Source organism: Musa acuminata, chromosome BXJ1-10 (assembly GCF_036884655.1).
Source record: "Musa acuminata AAA Group cultivar baxijiao chromosome BXJ1-10, Cavendish_Baxijiao_AAA, whole genome shotgun sequence".
NCBI classification, from domain to species: domain Eukaryota; kingdom Viridiplantae; phylum Streptophyta; class Magnoliopsida; order Zingiberales; family Musaceae; genus Musa; species Musa acuminata.
This window is the reverse complement of record NC_088336.1, coordinates 22,474,265-22,496,964: the sequence shown is the minus strand read 5'-3', so window position 1 is coordinate 22,496,964 and position 22,700 is coordinate 22,474,265. Positions and strand designations below refer to the sequence as shown.

The window sequence follows — 22,700 nt, the reverse complement described above, 5'->3', positions numbered from 1 at the left end:
CAGTCAATTTTGGGTCCTGGTTGAACTTGGATCTTCTCAGGATGGAAAAGCCTAAACCCAGAACATCATAAAGCAAGACTAGTCGATTCGTGGGAGAGTTCGAGAGCGCCGTTGGGGGCGGAGGGATGAGCATTCCGTCGCCTCCTCGGCCTCGTCGCGAAAGCGATGAGGAAGGGGGCAAGGAGAGGGATCGGCCGAGGGTCTTCGACGCCAAGGCCAAGGCTCTGTGCTGGCAGAAGGCGGAGGTGGTGCCCGGCCGCCACCCCGAGCGGTGGCGCAAGGACCCCGCCGGCAACGTCGTATGCAAGCGCTTCTGGAATTGCCACGGATGCATTTGCTACGAGTACGACCACATCATCCCCTTCTCCAAAGGTGATCCTGATGCGTCGTCGGCAGTCTTTGAGGAAATTTCTATTTTGAGAGAGAGCTTGGTGAAAAGAGAGTTTGCCTTCTTCGGCTGTGGTTTTTTCGTGTTGCCATCAAAATCGTGTTTTGAGACTTGTCGTTTCTTGAACCTACTCTTCTTATAATTTATTACCTTGATGTAGGTGGGGATACAACTGCGGAGAACTGCCAAATTCTGCAGACGAGAGTGAACAGGTTGAAGTCGGATAAGCAATTGGTGGACAAAGCAGAACTGGAAGGTTTCTCATGTGACGTCAAGTTCACCGGTGCTGTTTTCTTCCATCTACACGCGATTGTTTTGTTATCATGCTCCAAGAAGTTCCTTCAAAATCTATGTTTTTGTCGTGGATGATTTTTATGGTAACGAAAAATTCAAACTCGTTGAATTTTGATGATGACATAGTCGAACTCTTTTAGGTAACAATGATAATAGAGGTTTCGGATATTATGACAAGAATAACTGAGTTTTTAAACAAAAGATGCCAAAAGTTACATGGATGGTGTGGAAGCATCTACCTTTAAGTAAAAGACCGAACGACTACAGTGAAAAAGTTACAGCCAGATACAGTTTTCATCTTCTTTTTATTTAGTTTGAAACATGCATGAGACTTTCGTATCTCCAACGTATGTCATATTTGATTAGTTATTGATAGATGTTAAAGGCTATCCCATTCAATTTATCCTTTATTTATCATAGATCTCTTCATCACTAATTTTTGTTAATTTTTCAATCCTTTCCACATTACTTTTGTAAGAGCAAGTTTGAAACACAGAAAAGTATATCGTTCAGATCAAAATTCTTTATTAAAACTATTATATATATTATATTGGTTGTTATTAGAAGGCTTCTTATATGATATTGGATCTGGCTGGTGCATAGAATCAAACTTGGATCAAGTACATCTTGCTGTTGGACGTATGGATTAATATTTGTTTTGTTGATCTATATTATATGTTGATTCACATGCCCATTCTCTTTGGTTGGTTAGCCTTTTTGATTTGCACTTATTATTGAATAGATAATTGGTCCTATCTGGACCCAATTTGAGGTATATTTACCTTCCTCTTTGTTGGTTGTTTGGACCATGCTTGTAAGGCCTTGTAGCTTGCAAACTTGTTAGCAAGTATGCCACCTGTTCTCTTGTTGTTTCTCTCTCTCTCTCTCTCTCTCTCTCTCTCATTGTACATGTTATAAATAATATTAATATTGAATATTTTGTGCATTAATTTGTCTTTATTTTACTGCATACTATGCATTTCATACGAGATTTATTTTTCCATGAGGTTCTACTCATTCGCAATTAAACATTGTTCTCAAAGAACTTCGATTTGAAGAGTCATATTGAGTGTCCTAGTCATTTTGAGTTTGTATAGTTTGCACAGCGTTCATTTCTTTTAAGTCGTAGATGATGGTGGAATCCACTAATTTCATGTGCTAATCAAACTAAAAAGATAAGCTTCTGTAACAAGAATTTATTCAAGTACATCATTGTGTATTTATCATTATATAACTTTTGTTAAGATGAGTGTCAGATGATAACACATAAAATTCATTTTTGTGTAAGATGAGTGTAATAAGATAGCACATCAAAGTCATTGCTTATATCAATCTAAAGTCAGGCAAAAACATTTGTATTACATATATACCCAAGTTGTCCATTTCTGAGAATAACTTTATGCTTAAGTTTAATATACCAATCTCATTTAATATGGTTTTCCCACTAGCATAAATTTCTCATGCTACAAGATTACATGTATTCTATGTTGCATGGAAGTAATATTCTATGTCAAATGAAGCTTTCTTAGGGCCTTTTCCTTGTTATTTTCTAATAGTTAACTTTTATAAAAAAAAAAAAAACTATAGTTTTGGGTCCTAGACTGCTCCCATGGACAAATCTCATTTCTTTTTTTTACAATTGAGAACTGCAACCAGTGATAAACCCGTTTATGTATTGCTCTTAGAGAAAACCATCTCAGAAAATTTTTGTTGAAAAGATTATGGATGTCTTGGTATATACACAGTACAAATTTGGATATTCATTATGAAGCTCACAGTTATAGGTGGTGTCAAACATTGAAACTTGCTTTACTTTGTGAGTCTGGATATTTATTGGTCAAATTATGGCTTAGCATAGATTAAATTTTCTTAGTTAATGAATTCGATGGAGAAATTTTCTAATCATGTCACCCAAGGATTGGAAGGGTGATCATTACCTTTGTGGTTGCCATTGATGTATCCATAGGTAACCTTCACATTCTCATAATGTGTTGAGCATGAAAGGTAACTTGAAGAGATCAAAGATGGAACATGGCCAAAGGCTGCAAGGGGAAATATAGGTGCTTGTGCCTGTTGAGCTTTTATGAGGCTTTGAATCATAATGTCAAAATTTTGGATTTTCATGACTTATGTTGCATGTACTCACTCCCAATAAAGGTAATTGATACTCGAAAGCTGAACTGATGGTATTGTCTTGGACAGGGTGTCATCATCAAAGAGGAATGTTGGGCTAGGAGGGTGACATTGTTGATAGTGACTGATTCTTGAGTTTAAGAGTTTAATATCAACGAAAGATAATAAGGGTGAACTTTTGTGCTAAAGTAAAGTTGCTTCAAACATTACCTTGGTGTCAAAGACTCCAAGTCATCTGAAGAGCTTGCATTTCTTCACTGTACATGGCCATCATAAAGTCCAAGAATACAAACATGCATGTATTTAAGTTTAATAATTTGATAACTAGGGAAGATGCCAGTTAGCTTAGTAGATAAAGATTTGACAGTTTATTGTAAGGTCCTGGGCTTGAATCCTGTTTTCATCACTTACCCTGTGCAAAAACATGATGAGTAGGAACTTATTGTATGTAGTATGTACATTATATATATCAACAATACAGACATTTTCTAATTGACTGCAAGTATCCCAAATGAGCTGTTAGCCTGTGTCATAAAAATCTTAGAGCAGTTCAGCATGAACAGCATAGGATATCCCATTATTGGTTTATCAGGAGCTATTTTTAAGAGCTATCTCTGCCAGGTCTGATAGTTTAGGTTATCAGCTGCCTAAAAGGCTGGGCATGTACAACCACTACTTTCGTTTTTATATGTGGGTTTCACTTTTTTTTTTTTGTAAGAAGATTAGTTTTAGACTCAAGGAGAGAATTAGATTTTCTTTTTGGCATGGTAACAAGATCAGGTCTCCCTAGATAATAAATGGAATGAGAGGATGGGAAGTAGAGAAACTGCACATAACACAGATACATGTAAGTTCAGTGGATAGGTCTACATTCATTGGAGATGAGGATTAGGGAGACTTTCACTAAATAGAAGTATGATTCAACGTGGTGGCTTTCACCCCAAATCAAAAGTCTTTTGTCTCCAGTTGCCTCTTTTAGATCTCATATACAGATGAGATGGAGTTAGGCTTCTGTATCTGATGTGCGAATGTGTTACACCATGAACTATTGTACACGTACTAGAATTATGGCTCTGAAACTTCTGTGATTTTCTTCAGCACCCTAGTATTTTAATTTAATTTATGAAAGACATTAGACCAGAAGGAATGTTGATGACAATGGAAATATTCGTCCATGCTGTAGTGATTTCTATTACTTGTTGCAAATAAAAATAATATAGCATTTTTTTTATTCCTGTTACAAATATTATGAGGCCAAAAATAGGAATCAGCAATCCATTGTGGCTTTTCCAATTTATATACTTTTCAGGAAATAAAATATCTACCAAATTGAAGAAACATTGGAAACAGTAGGGTTTCTACCTCAACAACATTTTCTACTGCATTTAGTATTTAATTTATTCTTTTGTATGAGTAACAGTAACCTGAGAACCAACATGGCTCACAATTGATGAGAGTTGTCTTAGTGATTACATCATGCCTAAGGTGACCTATAGAGTTTATTGTCATCATTGTTGCTACAGCTTATCATTGTAGTGATTACACTTGTCTTAGCAGTAAGTTCCACGTGGTGGATGATATCGAACAATTTGTTGCATTCAGCCCTTGAATCCTGATATGCTCTTATGTTGGTGGATTTTAACTTAGCACATGAAATATATCTTGCAGACAAGGAGCTCGATATCATCGAGATGGCTGCCTATGGGGATGTTATTCGACCAGGCAATCAATGTCGTTGCAGAACTGTAGCAGAAATGCTGGGGAAAGTGAAGTTGAAGAACCCGTTGGCTGCTTGTGAACTGCCATACAAGGAAAACCAATGATATGCTATCATGAATGCCTCATCCATCTGGTACCCCCTTATTTCTCTGCAGTACAATGAAACATTTGTGTGATGAACTGCCATTCCGAACCTAAAAAAAAAAAAAACTATGGTTTAATTTTTGGTAACTTGAATGACAAACTAATTGCTTAGAACAATCTGATCATTGAGCTTTATCAATCATCTGTGGCAATTGACACTGGTAACATGCGCATGTGATCCATTTGCTCTTGGCTGTACTAATTTTGAGATTTTGCTTCCTAAATGCAGGTTAAAATGTTCATCAAAACTGGGATATGCATGATATCTGCGACCCTCTCCGCTCCTTATCCCCTTTGGAGCTTGTGTGGTGTTCAAGCAAGGTACTTGTCTGTCGACAAGGCGAGTCATTAGGACTTCCAATTATGAAACATGTCATTTCATTTGGGCTTTCACCGTCGGCATTAAACCTCAAACATCATGATATGTATTTGCTTTGACCCCCTAGGGTGTTTGCCTAGGTCTTATGACAGATTGATCTACAGCTCTTTTCTCCCTCGCAAGCACTCGAGCATCATGTTGCACTTGTTGTTAGACCCAGTACACGAGATTTCCGGCAATACTAAATTTTCGAGGTGTCATTGTATTTATTTCTGGACCACTAACTTAAATTGATCTTGGGCATGTATTTTTCACATTGTCATTATGTTCATTTAAAATGAACGATTGACACCGACGGTTGTGACCACAAAAATCCTCATCCCCAAGCTATATGAGCACGACAGTGGTAAAGACAGATGTGGATGCAGCCTCAGTCCTCACCAGATAAAAAAGAAAGCCCATCATCTCACTTCAAGGTGGTGGCGTTGTGCATTTATTTTCGTGTGTGAGCAGGTGAAGTGTATCTACCTCCGTTGACAAAGCGACGACAGGAAGCACTCAATTTAAAGCGGTCGGTCGGGAAGAAAGCAGACGATGAGCGAAATGCGAAGACTCTCATCGCCGCAAGTCATCGGATGCTATTTCTGGTTAGGTGAGTTAGTAGCGTACTCCGCATTGGTTGATGAGCTGCAATACTAACTCCGCCCCCATACATGGCAAAGTCTCGCAGTTGACCCAACTTCCCCTAATTGGACCGAAAACAACCACACACCAAGGCACGAGATTTCGTGATGAAATCACAAGTATATGAGTCAGGTTTCGGATCGATTCAAGTACTTAGGAGAGTAGTTCTTGTCAATTTGGGTCCCAGTTGGTACAATTTGGTGAAGCTTGAGCCACTTAATTATTGTACGGGGTCGACTTGGGTCGCACCTCGAACCCTAGAATTGCCGGACGTGGTCCATTGTGAATCCACACGATGTAGGCTGGACTGGGAATGTCGAGGAGAGACGGGGACAATTTAGTCATTAGATGCGGTATTATATCTCTTGGCAAGCGCCGATCGAACCATCCGAAAAGTCAACGTTCCTTTTTTCTTCAAATTTGGAGGGAGTTTATATCCTTCAATGTGTGTCGCGTGTTTTCTTCTCAAAATGTAAGAAAAAGAAGCCAAAATAAAGAGAGAAAATTCGCAAGTAAAAGGAGGAGAATAAGAAGTCAAGGAATTAGATTAAGCTCCCTTTCTGCCGGGAATCGAACGCCGTAGGAGGACGGGAGAGGTTGGTTTCGGTAGGCGGATGGCGGAGAGCGGCGCGGGCGGAGGGGCAGGTGGAGGAGACGGGACGTCTGCTGCGGCTGGAGCAGGGAAGCCGCCGCGGCCCACCATAACGCTTCCACCCCGCTCTGCACTGGAGAGCCTCTTCCATGGCGGCGGCATCCCGGAGGTCAGCCCCGGCCCGTTGACGCTGGTGTCGAGCTTCTTCGCGGACGATCCCGAGTCCGAGTGCCGCTCCTTCACTCAGCTGCTCGTCGGAGCTATGAATTCTCCGGCGTCGGCGGCGAGGAGGCCGGCGGGGATCACCGAAGAGAAGGAGAAGGTGATGGAGAGTGGCTCGGAAGACGGCGGGACGGAGAGAGGAAGCGGAGGTAGTGACGGAGGCGGCGGAAGTGGATTGGTTCGGTTGGGGCAGAACCGGCCGGCGAGCCTGGCAGTGAGCCAGACGCAGGCGTTCGCGATTCCTCCAGGATTAAGCCCCGCGAGCTTGCTGGATTCTCCCGGGTTCTTCTCGTCCGGCCTGGTATGGGTTCATAAATTTCGATCTTAATTTCTGATTTCGTAGCAATTTGAACTTGATTTTTGTTCTTGCTGCTCTTTCAATGATAGCAATAATTATCCTGGGAAGGAGGAATAAATTTTTGGCTGATGGAAATGATATTTTTCTTTGATTTGGCGTTTGAGTTAACAAGCTTGATGCGTTGATGTTGTGTTGCTTGTTGTAAGATTACACCTTTTGGTATCTCTCGAGACAAGGGATCTTGTTACCAAATAAGAAATATTTCTATTTTTGCAGCAGACCAAATGGATTAGATTTTATTTACTTTGACAAAGAATCTGTGGTGAAACACAAATAGCAAGTCACTAGATCCTGTTTCCTATCAAGTTAAATTATTGTCAATATCAGACTATTTCAAGTTGGTCTTAAAACTGCTCTGCTTACCGAACATACCGACTATGGGTTGAAAATAGTGTCGAGGATTTGTGAATAAGATACTTTAATGTATTTGGCAGAATGGAATTCAACCCTGATTCCTGTGCTGGGTATTGGCATGATCGAGCATGATGTAGTAGGGGTAACAACTAGTAGCAAGAAACATGATTGACCTTGACTAAATTGGGACTCATATTTCATGCTTTGAAAAGTTTCAAGAGTGAAGTTTGACTTATTGTGAAGTTCTAGTTTAAGCTAAAAATCTTCATGGCTTCATTTTTAACTCGTTTTAAACCTCCATTAGTAAATTTTATTATGTGTTTCAGTTTTAATTATAACTGATTTTTGTTGTACCCTATGTGAAGATCTGATCCAATGAGATAACTGACACATTAACTTGATAGACCTACATCACTGATCTAAAATACATCAACCCGGACTGATATCAGTGGATGCACGTGTGGTCTAACCCAACTTCACGACATGATATGCCTCTAGTCCTATCCATGGATAATGTTTCTCTAGACACTATCAAATTTTAGGTCAGTATTGACTTGATAGATTGAACCAATGGTTCCAAGTTAATATGATAGATTTATCTTAGTCTTCTAAACTAATTCAATTCTACTCCCATATTCGATATGGGAAACACTGGTGTGTCACACCCTAACCAATGACGATTTTCTTATTAGATTGTGGAGTTAGTTTATATAGGTTAAGAGAACTTTCTCTCTCTCTTGCAGTCTTTTCAGTCATGCACCTACCAGCCCACAAATTAGTGTACTCCCCAATAAACTGTCTTGCTTTAGAGAATAAAGAGATTACTCTTTGTACTAAACTATTTACATATTGTCTTTCCATTCTAGTCAAGTGCAAGTCACCTCAGGGTTGTCCCTAGAAATGAGGTCTTAGTCAAATATCATGGTGCATTTGCTCTTCTGTCAGAGTTTGGTTATATAGAACTCCATGGTCCATAACAACTCCTATTATTGGTTTCATCACATCCAATTCGGATATTGACAGGGTACCTTTGGAGTGTCTCATCAAGAGGCTCTAGCTCAAGTCACAGCCCAGCCATCTCATTCTCAGTACTTCATGCTGAGTCAGGCAGAATACCCATCCACATTTGTGGCAACTTCATCATCACAACATCCAATCCAGGAGATTTCTACTCTAAAGCCAAACAGTACTGCATATGAATCTGCTGGAGTCCCTCATTCTGATCAAATATCTCAGCCTATGGCCATAACAGTTGATAAACCTGCAGATGATGGCTATAATTGGCGAAAATATGGCCAGAAAATGGTAAAAGGCAGTGAATATCCTCGGAGCTACTACAAATGCAGTCATTCAAATTGTCCAGTCAAGAAAAAGGTAGAACATTCTTTAGATGGTCAAATAACTGAGATAATTTATAAGGGTCAGCATAATCATAAACGTCCTGTACTAAATAAGCGATCCAAGGAAGATGGTATTTTTCACAGTGGGTCAAATGGGATTACTGAAAGTGTCAACAATCCTACTACATCTGAATCAGCTTCTCATGGTCATCTTGGGAATCTCAGGAGATCAAGTGGCATGACTGTTGCTACTTCATCTTCCAAAAGAGATAGAGAATCTGATTACAGTGCACCTCAACAATTATCTGGTTCATGTGATAGGGAAGAAGCATCTGAAATTCAGAAAGATGGAAGGGATGGTCACGATGCTGATGCCAAAAGAATGTAAGCAGTAAGAATATATTAAAATTATCATTCTTATAAATTTTTTTATTTCACGAGAAAATTTCTGCTGTTTGATAGGAGTGTGTCAGTTTCTTCACAAACAACATCAACAGAACCTAAGGTTGTTGTGCAGACAACAAGCGAGGTTGATCTTTTGGATGATGGTTATAGGTGGCGCAAGTATGGGCAGAAAGTTGTGAAAGGAAATCCCAATCCAAGGTAGGACCTAGTCTAACAATTTTCTACTATTTTTCTTTGACAAAGTTGCAGTTGTTTGTATGGCATATGCTGATTGAAGCCTTCTTTCTTGACATTTGAGATTTTATCCTCATATTCAAAATTCATGAAAATGTGCACTGCATATTGTTATTAGTGTTGAATTGCAAATTCATGGCACCTTGTGGCACGCCATGGGAAAGATTGCATCATGGTACAGTTGCATGATGCTGGTCAATACACTCTTGTGCTAGCAGGCACAAGCCGATAGTTGGCCTAGCTATATATCGGTGCCTTTGGCATGGGTATATATGGAGTCTGCTGACTTTTTGATCATGGTATGTTTCAACATGTGCCAATTGGCATGACAAACCTTTGTATAGTGATTTATGCACATGAGGTATTTATTAAGGAGAGAAAAAGCACTAGATTATTAAGGCCAAGGATCTCACAATAAAAAAATCCACCCTACTACTGTCATTTTCATCAATGTAGTAATAAGACAATGTCCTATATCCACTGTACCAGGATTCTATTTGTATATGATAGACCTGGATGCATAGACTACACAATTATCATGTCATTACGGCCGATTCTTCTGATACTATTCTATCACAGTCTAGCCTATGTCCTCAAGTATTTTTCCTATAGTGGATTGCTTCATTTACTCTGTAAAACATGGTGCATACTGGACGTAGGACCAAGGGTTCACATCCGATCGTTATCTTGTTCACACACTCTCATGCCATCCCATGCCAGGTACTTACCGGACTTCAATTTTACCATTCCACTATCGAGTGATATTACAATACAGATGTACATCTTTTTATGATTTCAAGGTTTCTTTCGAACTTCTACATTTCCTTTTCAAGTTATTCTTTATCTATATGTCATTTTTATCTCCATTTGGCCTTCTCAATGAACTAGGCACTTCAATATGCTTTTCTTCATATACAGGTCTATGCAATGTTGATTTTCTCCTCAAGTGCCTAGGTGGTCATTTAGGATGGTAATGACATAAATCATAAACATGACAATAAATACTCGGTATGAGACTAAAGACTTGACAAGTCACAATTTACTGTGCTGCTATTGTCGGTCTTGATCAACCGAGATATAATATCATGAACCTGCTATTGTGCAAACTGCAACAAATAGTATCTGTGAAGCTATAATTTCTCATTGTTCATAAACTATTCTGGGGTAGATGTTGTGTAAACTTGCCATATTTCGCTTTTGAGCTAATTGAACTAAGTATATAGTGCTCTGGACGTAATCCAGACTATTAAACCCATTTTCAGACTATTCTGGGTCACTGACAGAGGGTAATTTGCCTTTAGTTAAAATTATTTCGATCCAAAGTGGCTTATTCGTTTTGACTTTTTTACTTTTTTTTACCAAGTGACTTGTCTTTATGACATAATACTCTTTTTTTTTATTTTTGGTGAAAAATAATATAGCACTTTGGCACCAACTTGAGGATTTCCTCTCATCTAGAATTTTATTTGGCTACAGAATTTTGAATGTTCAACAAGCTAAATGGTGTTGATCTTCCTTCTAAGAAACACATTTGCATCTTAAAACCGAATAAACATACTCTAAATCCTAAATGATGGTCAATTGAAGAATCAGCATGAACCTGACGGAAGTGCCAAAGTCAATATTTACTTTTTTATTTGATAAAAACGAGTTAATAATGGTACTTCAATAAATATGATAGAATTTTCCTAGTGAGAAACTGGCAAACTAAGACCTAACACAAGTGAGTTTGATTGAATTGAAAAATCTGGCTTCATATTCAAGAGACTACACTATCATGATAAAAAAACTGTATAGGCCGGACCATGGATCGGTTTGAATCGAAACTGAACCGACCTTATGGTTCGTCGGTTCTAAATTGAACTGGAATTATCCTGGGTGGTTCAGTTTCGGATCCTAGGTTTGGAAAACTGGAACCGTCGGTTTTGGTTTCGGGTCAAACCACCATTTTCATAATTTTAAATTTTTTTATTATTTAAAAAATATTATTTTTTAAATAAAAAAAAAAATGCTGGTTCGAACTAGAACCATAATCAGAACTTCTGGTTCCGATTCCAAAACTGACCCTTGCCAATTTGATTTTGGTTCCTGGTTTTAGAAAATCAAAATCATCGGTCCTAGAATTGTGATCTCCTGACTAAACTTATATACATGCGTGTTTTGTGCTTGCTCAAGCGTTGTCATCATGATGATGTTCATTTTTATCGTAAGATCTTAATGTTGTGGAATTTGTCTAAAGTTCTTGTTCACTTTTAATCTTACATCTTTGGTTAAATGTATTTTATAGCATATGCCATGCAGAACTTGATATATCTCATCTCAATGTGCAGGAGCTATTACAAATGCACTTATCACGGATGCAATGTCAGGAAGCATATTGAAAGAGCTGCAACAGACCCCAAAGCAGTCGTAACAACATACGAGGGGAAACATAATCATGATGTGCCCTTTGCTAGGAACAGCAGTCATAACATGGCAGGAGCTGGTGCCGCTTCCAGCACTGTGCAATCTAATAACCAAGGCTTCTTTAGGACCACCAACTTCAGAAATAACGATCAGCGACCAGTTGCAGTTTTGCAGCTTAAAGAAGAACATGAGATCACTTAGTTTATTGGAATTTGCTTCAAGATCTGAACCGAAGCTCATGCGACAGTATACTGTATTAAGTGGATTTACTGATGGATAGATAATACACCAACAAGCCAGCAGTAATCTCAGACTTATCAGATGTGGAAGGGTCTTCATTTGGCGGGGCTGTTAATTAGAAGGCCATCCTCCTACATTATCTGGTAATGTCCTTGGTGATATTATTCAATCTCTGTATTCATTTTAGCTCCCAAAAAGGTTTTTAATAAAATTTGTTTGCATATACATCACCATGAACAACAAAGTGTGTATTGTTCTCTTCTGTGTGAAATACAAGAGTACATGATTCAGTAATGGCTTCCACACTCTGTAGCTATTGTTTTGGCTAATAAAGCAGAACGATTAGACCTGTTTTAATCATATTCTTTTCATTGTAACAATGAGACTAATGCTACTTAGATTTTGATGAGACCAAATAAGCATGAGCAAAATTGTTCAACATGAATGGAGAAACCATGCTTTCTCTCACATGGTGTGCTAACCCAAGCTTTTTGCCTTTTCTTTTCTTCCATCAATTGAGGGTTGTTCTCCTTTTTCTGGATGAGATTATTCAATGGTTCACAGGTTCATCATTCACTTTCACCCAGCTGTTGTCTTTGTGAGCTAGTTGGCAATGGCCATACAACAACTAGCATACCACTGAGGTAGCTGACATGATTGGGTGGTGGGATCTTTGCATCCTTCTTTTTCCTGCTCATCCATCTTTGCATCTTTGTTTCTCCATGAGCTTGCCACCAGTTGTTGTTGGGACATCTGCAGCATCGACAAGTATGAGATTTGGATAAGAAACAATCATCCACTACAACTTGTCGAGCAATTGGTGATTTGGTTGTCAGGACACAGATATCTCTGTGAAATAGGACGCTACATCAAAAGACAAAAACAATCAAATATACTGTTCCAGAAAACCAGTGAAATAACAAGATTTCATATATTATTATAGGTAAGTTTGGTGTGTCATGTGATGTATATAGATGATATCCAATACAGATAGCATTAAACTCACATCAAAAATTTCATGCAACAATATAATAGCAATAGTATAACAATAACAAAAGATCGGAAGATGAGAGTCTTTTAATAGTTTGGACTTTTTTACACTGTTCACGTGAAAAAGTAGGGGTTGGACTCGAGAAACCATACGACCTGTTCTACTTAGCATCACATGACTTGAGCTCCTCCAGACTACTACTGTCCAACTTCAGCTGCCATTTCTTCTTCGAAACAATAAAAGAAGAACACTACTAAGTATGTTGTTGTTGTCGGCCAGTAAGATCTTAAAGCCTATGCAGAAGACTGATGAGCAATTCAGTGTTAAGGCTGTCAAATCATACAGAATCTCCTCTCAAGACTTGAGCCTTTAGATGGAATGATGGCAGTGATCAAATATAGCAACAACAACAACAACAACAACAACAACAATAATAATAATAGAATCGTAAGTTTTAATTATTTGAAATCGATTACATAAATCTTTCATCGTCATTGATCAAATAATTAAAGTAAAAAAATATTATCCTCGAGAGTTTTGGATGCTAAAGTTTCTTCCTCTCCTTCTATCTCCTGAAGAAGCTGTAGAAGTAAACTTCCAACCTCTAAAAAATATTTACAGAAGCAAAAGGTACAGCACATCTAAATTTTCTGTGACTGAAGTGTTTAATGAAATGAAGAGGGAAAAGAAATACTGGTGATTTCAGTAAAGTTAGAGTGGACAAAGAAAATGAAGGTAATCTCCATCAGGCTGTAGCATACTTCTATGCTCTTTTTTTCTTGACTTACATGAAAGTGGAGGCCTAAAATAAGCTCAAGAAAAGGGGGGGTCCTTTAACAGAGCAACTTGGACAAAGAATTATGTGGAGTGCCTGACATAGAAGTTGTCTATGTGATGCATAAGTGCAGCAATTAATGATTTTTGGATCTGGTCAACCTGCAGCCATGTCTGTCCTCTGAGTGCACAAATGTTGACCATCAGTGTTGGCCCACTCCAATCAGAGTACCAATTCTGTCTTGTTTGAGTGGTTCATACATGAGACCTTCTCCAGTTTTAGGATGAATGAGATAGACCCAAATCTCTAATTTTGTATTTAAGATACATCATCATCTAGTTCTCACCACTACACATTCTTGCCCCCACCAAGGAAAGATCAGCATAATATCCTCAAGTTCAGCAGAAGGCTTTTCCTTGGTCATTGCACAAGTTCTTGAGATGTGTCTGTCTTCTTTCTGGCCAGTTTTTCTTCATGTATTTACCACACACTTGTCAGAAATCGATCACCAAATGCCATTAATGTGGGGAAGTCAGCTTTGTCAGATAGCAGTAGAAGACAGGGAATTCAGACACAGGTATCCTTGCTTCTGTAGTCCTCAACTCATCAGATGCGTTTTAAGAACTGACAAGAAGAGTCCAAGAATCACAGCTCACCGAGGCCTAAACAGCCAAGAATGGAATAAGACTCACCCTCATGTTCTTTTCTCCTCCAAGACAAGGCCATAACCCCTCTCTCTGTACTCTTTCCAGCAACACATTCTCAAAGAATGCATCTCTCTGCTAATCTCAGAACTCAGATATAGAGATTCCAGGATTCAACTTGCAGCATGGCTGGATGCATGTAGAGCCTCACACACGGAAACAACTCTAAATCCCTCGCAATTTTCCACTATTTTAAGGGGGACATGCATGATTGGCAGAGGAGTCATGTCTATGAATAGGCATTTGCAGTGGCAGGGATACAAAGTCATCCCTGTAGTATTTGTTCTCAAATGATTGAAGAATAACCCAATACTAACTACAATATGCCAATTGGTACCAGGACAAACACAAGGGGACCATGACCAGCAGCAAGTCTTCCACAATTACAGGCTTTTTGGTGCTATCTACATGGAAAAGGTGGGCAAAATAGGACCAGTCTGGCTGAAGCTTGGACTCACATCAGCTTCTTTTAGGTGCTTAAACCTTTTCCAGAGGTTTGCTAATGGTGGATTTGGCTTCTTTGCTAAGCCAAAAGCATGGTGACATGCTGATACGTAGGGACTAGTGCTCCTCGAGCCATCAGGATCCAATTCATATTTATACAAAATGAGATGACAGCTCTGTCCATCTTCTTTGACCAAAGCAGCACAGCTGCCCAAGAACTTGTGTGTGTGTTCGCGTGAGAGAGAAAGAGAGAGAGAGAGAGAGAGAGAGATTGTTGAAGGGGGGCTTATGCCAACAGGGAACCACACCACACTATCCTCTCAACATCTGTTCTCACCTCAAGCCCCACCTCTTACCTGAGGAGAAGGGCATGTGTTTCAGGTAATTATATGGTTATGCAAGGGTAAAAGAAGCACAATCCAAGCCAGCGATCATCTCAATCTTGATGCTATTTTACCTCAGGCACACCAACTAGATCTTTCGTTCATTGGGAAGAAAGGTTCACAGGACAAGAGAAACCCAATCTTGATGCTTTTCCCCAGACGTCCGAGCCTCACTGGATGTATGGTTCCTGAAGCGACACTCCTCCTTCCCCCTTCCTTCCTCCTCCTCCTCCCAGCAGCCGCAGCTGTTGCCACATCCATTTGCTTTTCACAGAGAAAAGATATTTAGTGGGAAAGAACACATCTTGCCCATTTTTCTTGCGTGGATTCTGGTTTCTCCAAGCCAAAATCTTCAACAATCGCTGCTCGGCACCACGCCTTACAACCAGGAGCTGGGAAATGAGGAAACATGGGTGGCAACTTCCTTATCATCCTCTTCAGGCATGTTCTATTTGCTGTCCTTTTTCTCCTTCTCTTTCCTTTGCCTCGACGGAATCCGTTGCGGTTGACGTGCTTTTGTGACTGTAGGTGGTGGCGATAGCTGTGTTTCTGGCGCTGGGGTTTGCTTTCTATGTGTTCTTTGTCCCATTTGTTCCGACAAAGCCGTTTCAGTATGTGGTGATGGGGCTTTACACTCCCCTGGTACGCCATTCTAGTAACACCATTGTAATCCGTGTCTACCTTTGCTTTCATCTTCTTTTGTTTGAATGCTACAATTTTGTACCTATCTCTGTGCGACTTTCAGTCCTTTTTCTCCACCAAGAAATTGGATTGTTCCATTGATTTTAGTACAATGTTCGTCTACTTTTCATTGGGGATTTGTTGAACATCCTCTATGTTCATTGAAGTGCATCAGTTTTTTGGTCTCTGCAATATACATTCATGTCGCATAGGTTGAATGATACGTGACCAGAAAGAATGTGGGCATTCCCCAAAATTGTTCTCTAAAGTACGATTCTTCTTCCTTTACTTCTTGTAATTCTCATTAATTTGCTCTAGCATTCTCAACTGTATAGGGGTGAACTGCAGGACAAAACCTATGTAACTAGCTCCTCATAGATAGATTTTATAATAGTGATAAAAAAAACCAATAGCGTATTGTCTTAGTCCAAAATGCACTTTGTGTAACAGTTATTCTTGATGCATGGCATGAAATGTTAAAAAGCTTTGGAGAACCAGTAAATAGATAGATGTAAATGCTCTAGCTAATTAAATCTCTTAAACTTACATGTATATCCAATTTGAACAGTACAGGAACCTTGATTGATTCTGGAACCATTAATTTGAGATTAAGAATTGGGTCATTAGTGAAAGCATGAGTGATTCTTTGGCCAGCATTGTACCTTTCTGCAGCTTGTTCTTGTAAAATAAGAGGAAACCGAGTAAGAGGGTTGCATAAGGTAGATATTGATATCTAGAAGGTTGCTAGGCTCATCAACTTTCTCATTCTTGCTTTGCTATGAAACTTATTTTGTTTGACATTTGGTCATTTGGAATTTAATCTAGCATCTTGTAAAGTGCATTAACATTAGCCACCAGTGGACTTGGTAAGAAGGTACTGTATCTAGTATCTCTGGAGGAGTCTAAAGGATGCACACAGTAATGGCATAAGACATCAAGATCGTAAACAGAGTAAATCTGAAGAGATGGCTGGTCATCATGGCACCTACATTTTGCATACTTAACAGGGCTGCTTGATTCTGTTGTTATTAACAGGATTGAGCATTGCATGTTGATTTTGTTTCTTTAACCACTTTGGAATATGTTCAATGATGTAAAATTTGTGCAATATTTTTTAGAAAGCCAGAAATTTCTTGACTAAATACTGTTCCAGAGCCTACTATATATTACCTGCACAACATGAAAATGCATGGTGTATAATGCTCTTTAACAAACAATCTGTGGTTAATTATTTAATGATTTTTATATGAAATTAATATGTCTAGTCTCTTATAAGTTTTGATCTGGTAGATAACCATGCTATTCGAAAATTTTTATGATTCCATGCATGACTCAAGATGTATAAAACTTCATACAATTTATTTTTTCAAGATCAAATTGCACAGAGAGAGAGAGAGAGAGAGAGAGAGAGAGAGAGAGAGAGAGAGAGAGAGAGAGTTGACCACATAGAGATAATGATGTTTTTGGTGTTTCTTGACAGGTTACATGTGTCTTCTGCTTATATGTCTGGTGTGCAGCAACAGATCCTGGTGACCCTGGTATTTTCAGATGTAAGAAGAATCTTAAAGTAGAGGGCTGCAGAGAACAGATTCTTTCCAAAGAGTCTAAGCAAGAAGGTTCAACAAAGCAACTAAATGTTGAAACAACAGCCCAAAAGCAATTTGAAGGGAGCAAAGATTCTGTTTATACCAGGGGTGAATTACATTCCAAACATGAAAGTGAGAGATTGCCTTGCAACAGTGTACCTTGCTTGGCTGTTCTTTTGAGCTGGTGTGGTATGTCTTGTATGTGTAACTGGTGTCAATCACATGAGCAATCTTCTGAACAGCAAATGGGTGAGGAAGGGATGTTCTACTGCAGTCTATGTGAAGTTGAGGTATGTCAAAAATGCAAAAATATACAAAATCATGTCATTTTCCATCCTTTTGCATTATACTTCTTCCTTGAACATTCTCCTGAAATAAGTTTACTAGTCATATTGCTAAAGTTGCTAAGATCAATTTCATTTGGTTTGTTGTTTATCTCTTGTGCGTTGAAATACTAAATAAAGTTGAAAATCATTGAATAAAGGACACTTTAATTCTCTATGTTCAGATCCGATGATTCTTTAAGCATTCAGGGCTTGTCACCACACTGTAATCTGCCTTCGCCTCTTACTTCAATCGATAGTTGTTGGCATCAAACATGTATTTATTTTCCCCAGTGATTGTGTTTATCAGAGTTGGTGATAGGAAGTTATGCATGCTGTGTTGCAGAGAACTGATACTGACCCATCATCTCATTCCTGGTTTACACATGAAAGCATTTAGTAAACTCAGACTTATGTTTGAATTCTTAATTGTTGCATGTGTACTGACATTCAGTGTCCAGTCTATGTATCAAATTTTTTCTTCGCTTTCAGCTACATCCTTTGCAAATTTAGGGATTCCATAGCTGGTGGTAAACTATGCCCTCATAAATAATTCAAATTGAAGTTCTAATGGTGGATTTTCTGGATAACTTAATACTTGATATTCTGTTAAGACAAAACCTGCCATTTTGTCTTGTGCCTGAGCTTTTCATGACCAAAATTTTCACCTCTATGGTTATCACCTTTTCTTATCCCTTCTGCTTAATCATATTATCTTTCTTCACTTTTTTCCACTTACATTGTTAGGATTGTGCATCAATTAAGAAATTATATAATTGTTGATGATAAGTTGCGCACTCTGTTGTTAGCAATATTTAATTAAACAATTTAACAAGCAAAGTTGAAGATAAGAACGAGAATGATTCTTTTCATATAATTGATTAAGAAGGTATATCATAATAACGTCATGAAAATTAGGTTGCTTTAAGATGATTCTGTAACCAGCCATGGTTGATGAAACGTAATGTTAATTATCTAGAAAGCAACAGATACAAAGCTGACATCAGGACCTTGAGATGGATGAACGATTACTTCATCATGAGAAGTCACACATCCCTTTCATGACAATGATAATCAAAAGTACTTCCCGGTAATTTGACTCCTCGTTCATTTGATTTTGGGCTATACATTCCGCAGGTGTTAAAGAATAGTAAGCACTGTAGAGTTTGTGACAAATGTGTTGATGGCTTCGATCATCATTGCAGGGTGAGGCTTTTCATACCTTCAAACTCTTTCTTCTCTTCTTACAGTGATGTGTAATATTAAATATCTTGTCATGATCTTGTAGTGGATCAATAACTGTATAGGAAGAAAAAACTATAGAAGGTTCTTCATCCTCATGGCATCTGCTCTTCTCTTGGTAAGCACAAGTCCTTTTCTAGTAATCAGTGTTGGTATTCGTAAGGAGCTTTACCATTTGTCTGAACATTAGATGCTCTTGTCAGTGTGTCTAGTGTCACCTCAGAAAACACTACAAACTGCACCATGGACCTGATATGTAGCATGCATTTTATGTCGGGTCCTGTTCATTCTGATTGACTATTGACAGGTCTCCATGCTTTGTCCACCTTGGGCCAGCTTATTCTGCAGTGGTTGATTGGGATCCTAGTCCTGATTTTCTGTTTCCTTGAACGAAAGCATTTCTCTGCCGAAATCATCTCAAAGTTGGGAAGCAGCTTCTCTTTAGTACCCTTTGTTGTTGTGGTGGTGAGTCTACAACTTTTTTTTTTCTGGACCATACCATTCATTTAATTGCTATAGTCAATAGTTTTTTGGAGTATGAATTGAGTAAACATGGCTAACAACATGACTCTCCTAGACTTTGCCTTGTCTAATAGTGTGATTCTAAATTTGCAGGCTTCCTGTACTTGCTTAGCTATGGTTGCCACTCTACCACTTGCACAACTTTTGTTTTTCCACATTCTTCTAATAAAAAAGGTAAATGATTGCTTAATTCTCTTTCTTCTATTGGACCAGATTTTGCAATATGGTTCCACATGCATACATATGGACAAAGCACTATACTTTTTTTTTGCCCTTGCTCCTAATTATATGCTTATATATGACATCTACTTTTTTTGTAATTAGCTGAAGGGTGCTTTTTGTTCTATGTTTTCAAAATACAGATGGAGCTATTTGGATATTATAGTTATTGACCATGCAATGAATAAATGCACTATGATTTAACACAAGATCAACTAGTTCACAAATATCTGTTGAATACCTTTTGGTGGTAGGAAAGATCTGATATCAATCTTATATGCACCTGCTAAGGTGATTTAAGTTATCAGAAATGTGTTTTGCACTTGTTATGAGAACAAAGTAACATCCTTAAGTTGCTAAATTTCTATGCAGTTAGAATCTTGAAATTTTAGCTCATTATCTGTATGATTTCCTTATGGCCAACTTGAACAAAAACTTTGATGTCGTCATAATTTACATTTCAACATCTTATTTTTCAAGTTTCACTTTTTATAGTGAATCACTTGGTAAGTTATCAATAATGTTTGCTTCAGCATCCAACTAACTTTTTTACAACTTGTAATTTGAACATAATAACTCTGCCATCGAGGAACAAAACAGGAATAACAATTAGCTGGATGATATTGTGTCGCCGATTTTACTTATGAGCCACGACTTGGAAATATCATCAATTTGAACCACCTCATGATGGCTAACATTTCCAAATGATGTGGGCACAGGGAATCAGTACCTATGATTACATCATAGCTCTGAGGGAGCAGGAGCAGGAGCTGGAGCTGGAGCAACATGCTGTTGGTGAACCGCAAAGTCCACAGATGTCCCAAGTGAGTTCTTTCACTGGACTAAGCAGTGCCAGTTCTTTCAATGCGTTCCACCGAGGTGCATGGTGTACTCCACCAAGATTATTCCTGGAGGATCAGGTACTATCTGAAATTTCTTATAAAAAAATTCTTGTTCAGAAAAGATGACTAAAATGAAGAAAGAAAGACACAAAAGTGTATTTAAAACCTTTTGGCAAACAATTTTAGCAGATTTATCTATTTAACCTGGTTTTTCTCTTTCACTTTTCTGGCCGATCAGAGATGTATTTCAAATCTTGTTTACCATGCTATCTTTCTTCCAATATAATGTGGATTCCATGCAATTGCATATTATGAAATTTCATATGAAAAAAATTATTACATTAATGTAGGTTTAGCTTAATTAACTTAAATCCTAGTCTCTTGATAACTGAAATATTATCTTCTCCTATTTGAACTGTGAAGTCCGGATGCATTTAAATAATTATTTCCCTGATTGATAATTGCTACAAGATAAGATTTGCTACAAGAAGCAATGCCAATCTCGAAGGCATATATCTACAATTCAGCTAATTTAAGAAGCAACACAATTTATGCCCACATTTTGAAGAATTTATCTACGTCAGGGGATCTAATGGCTCTTGCAGTAAGGAAACAATATTGTATAAATACACATTATTAGTATGTGCAACATAGCTTCTGTGGCTGTTAGAATAGCTTTTCTTTAGTTTGCATGCTACCTTTAAGAATGGAAATGAGAAGGCAAATGATGCTTTGTTTGATAAACATCATAAAATCCCAACTGAAGAGTCTCTCAACAATAATATAGTCTAGAATTCAAACATGGTTTTCTAAAACTTAAGAAGTTCTTCAAGTGGTAGAAAGGAGCTTATTCTGTTCCTTTTTATTTTGTGTTACTTGTTGATCATTGACAAGAGGTTCCATCTTTTCCCAGTTTGATGTTGTACCCCCAGAGACTGGCACATCCATGAATCACATAAGCAAGAAGATGATGGCAGAGGAACCAGTCAGGAAGAGAAATGCTGGAAAAGTGAAAATTAGCCCGTGGACCCTTGCACGTCTTAATGCTGAAGAAGTTTCAAAAGCTGCTGCACAGGCAAAGAAGAAGTCTAAAATCCTGCAGCCAATTGTTAGACGAGAAATTCTTCTTGGGCATGACACAGATGGTAGTATTGGCAGTAGTAGTGGCAAAATGGTCTTGTGGCCTGATAACCGTAGGCAGATGAACAAAATAGGGAGGATTCCAGTGGACCTTCCTCTTGAACCTCTTGCAAAAATTTCTGATAGTGCAACTGACAGTAATGTTGGTGACCTGGTTCCCGAGACATCCACCAGTTTAGCACCTCTACAGCTTGAAGCCAGGAGTGCTTTTAGGCCTAACATGCCAATGTCATCAGCTAGAGTTGTTGCTTCTTCTCCTGATAGCAGTTTGGGTTCACCTGATCTACATCCATTTCGCATCTCTTTGTCAGGAGCTGAGGAAGTACAGCGTCTCAGTTCTCATTCTGTCTCGGGCACTGTTGCACCAAAGGGGATTCAATTATCAAGATCAACCAGTGATGGGTATGAAGCATCTGGGGGCGAAGACAGTGACCGGATTCCATCCAGGATTGTGCACCGATCTTCCAATTGGGCTAGCATTGCCCTCGGTGCTGAACATGGTCAGATGGAACATGATTTGAAGTTCACGCCGTCTGCTAGCTTGCAATCATACATGAAGTCACAATAATGCAGCATGCAGCCTGGACGTTATGTTTTAATCTCCTTCATTCGGACATAAAAGATCGAAAAATGGCAATTGGGAACCGCTGAACAATTGCTCTTATGACATATTGACTGGAACTCCATCTGACATGGAGACGGCAGTGGCTGGAGACTACAAATTTGGAAGTATTTTGGTATTGGAACTTGCGGCTATTGCATAGAATGTGCATCACCTGGTCACATTTGTTATCAAGGTTGACCAGATGACAGATTTGCTAAACTCTCTGGTTACACTTGCATTGTTATACTCATTCATTTGCCCAAGTGTGGCTTGTTGCGGATGCTTCGTGTTGGCATTAAGTTCAACTGAAGTAGTTTTCAGACTGATATTGTTGATGTACTCTAAAATTTGATTATTAACATGAGTTTCTGAAAGTTATATCGTCACTGGCAAAATATATACAGCTTTTTCA

The 22,700-nt window shown here is 38.6% G+C and overlaps 3 protein-coding genes across 3 annotated transcripts; all 3 read left to right on the top strand.

The window, feature by feature from the left end:
• The first annotated feature begins 78 nt into the window (after window positions 1-78).
• LOC135595532 (uncharacterized) lies at window positions 79-5,266 on the top strand. The gene is made up of 4 exons (XM_065086561.1): window positions 79-372; window positions 549-671; window positions 4,484-4,667; window positions 4,908-5,266. The coding sequence occupies exons 1-3, from the start codon at window positions 126-128 to the stop codon at window positions 4,636-4,638; spliced, it is 525 nt and encodes a 174-aa protein (XP_064942633.1). The 5' UTR covers window positions 79-125; the 3' UTR covers window positions 4,639-4,667; window positions 4,908-5,266.
• An 807-nt stretch (window positions 5,267-6,073) lies between these two features.
• On the top strand, window positions 6,074-12,126 carry LOC135595530 (probable WRKY transcription factor 4). The gene is made up of 4 exons (XM_065086557.1): window positions 6,074-6,796; window positions 8,231-8,931; window positions 9,010-9,150; window positions 11,517-12,126. Exons 1-4 carry the CDS (start codon window positions 6,296-6,298, stop codon window positions 11,791-11,793), a joined length of 1,620 nt encoding a protein of 539 aa, XP_064942629.1. The 5' UTR covers window positions 6,074-6,295; the 3' UTR covers window positions 11,794-12,126.
• A 2,808-nt stretch (window positions 12,127-14,934) lies between these two features.
• Window positions 14,935-22,666, top strand: LOC104000700 (probable protein S-acyltransferase 22). Its single transcript, XM_018818735.2, has 10 exons — window positions 14,935-15,127; window positions 15,209-15,570; window positions 15,658-15,771; window positions 17,291-17,686; window positions 18,857-18,925; window positions 19,008-19,079; window positions 19,298-19,426; window positions 19,577-19,657; window positions 20,422-20,622; window positions 21,458-22,666. The coding sequence occupies exons 2-10, from the start codon at window positions 15,529-15,531 to the stop codon at window positions 22,250-22,252; spliced, it is 1,899 nt and encodes a 632-aa protein (XP_018674280.2). The 5' UTR covers window positions 14,935-15,127; window positions 15,209-15,528; the 3' UTR covers window positions 22,253-22,666.
• The last annotated feature ends 34 nt before the right edge of the window (window positions 22,667-22,700 follow it).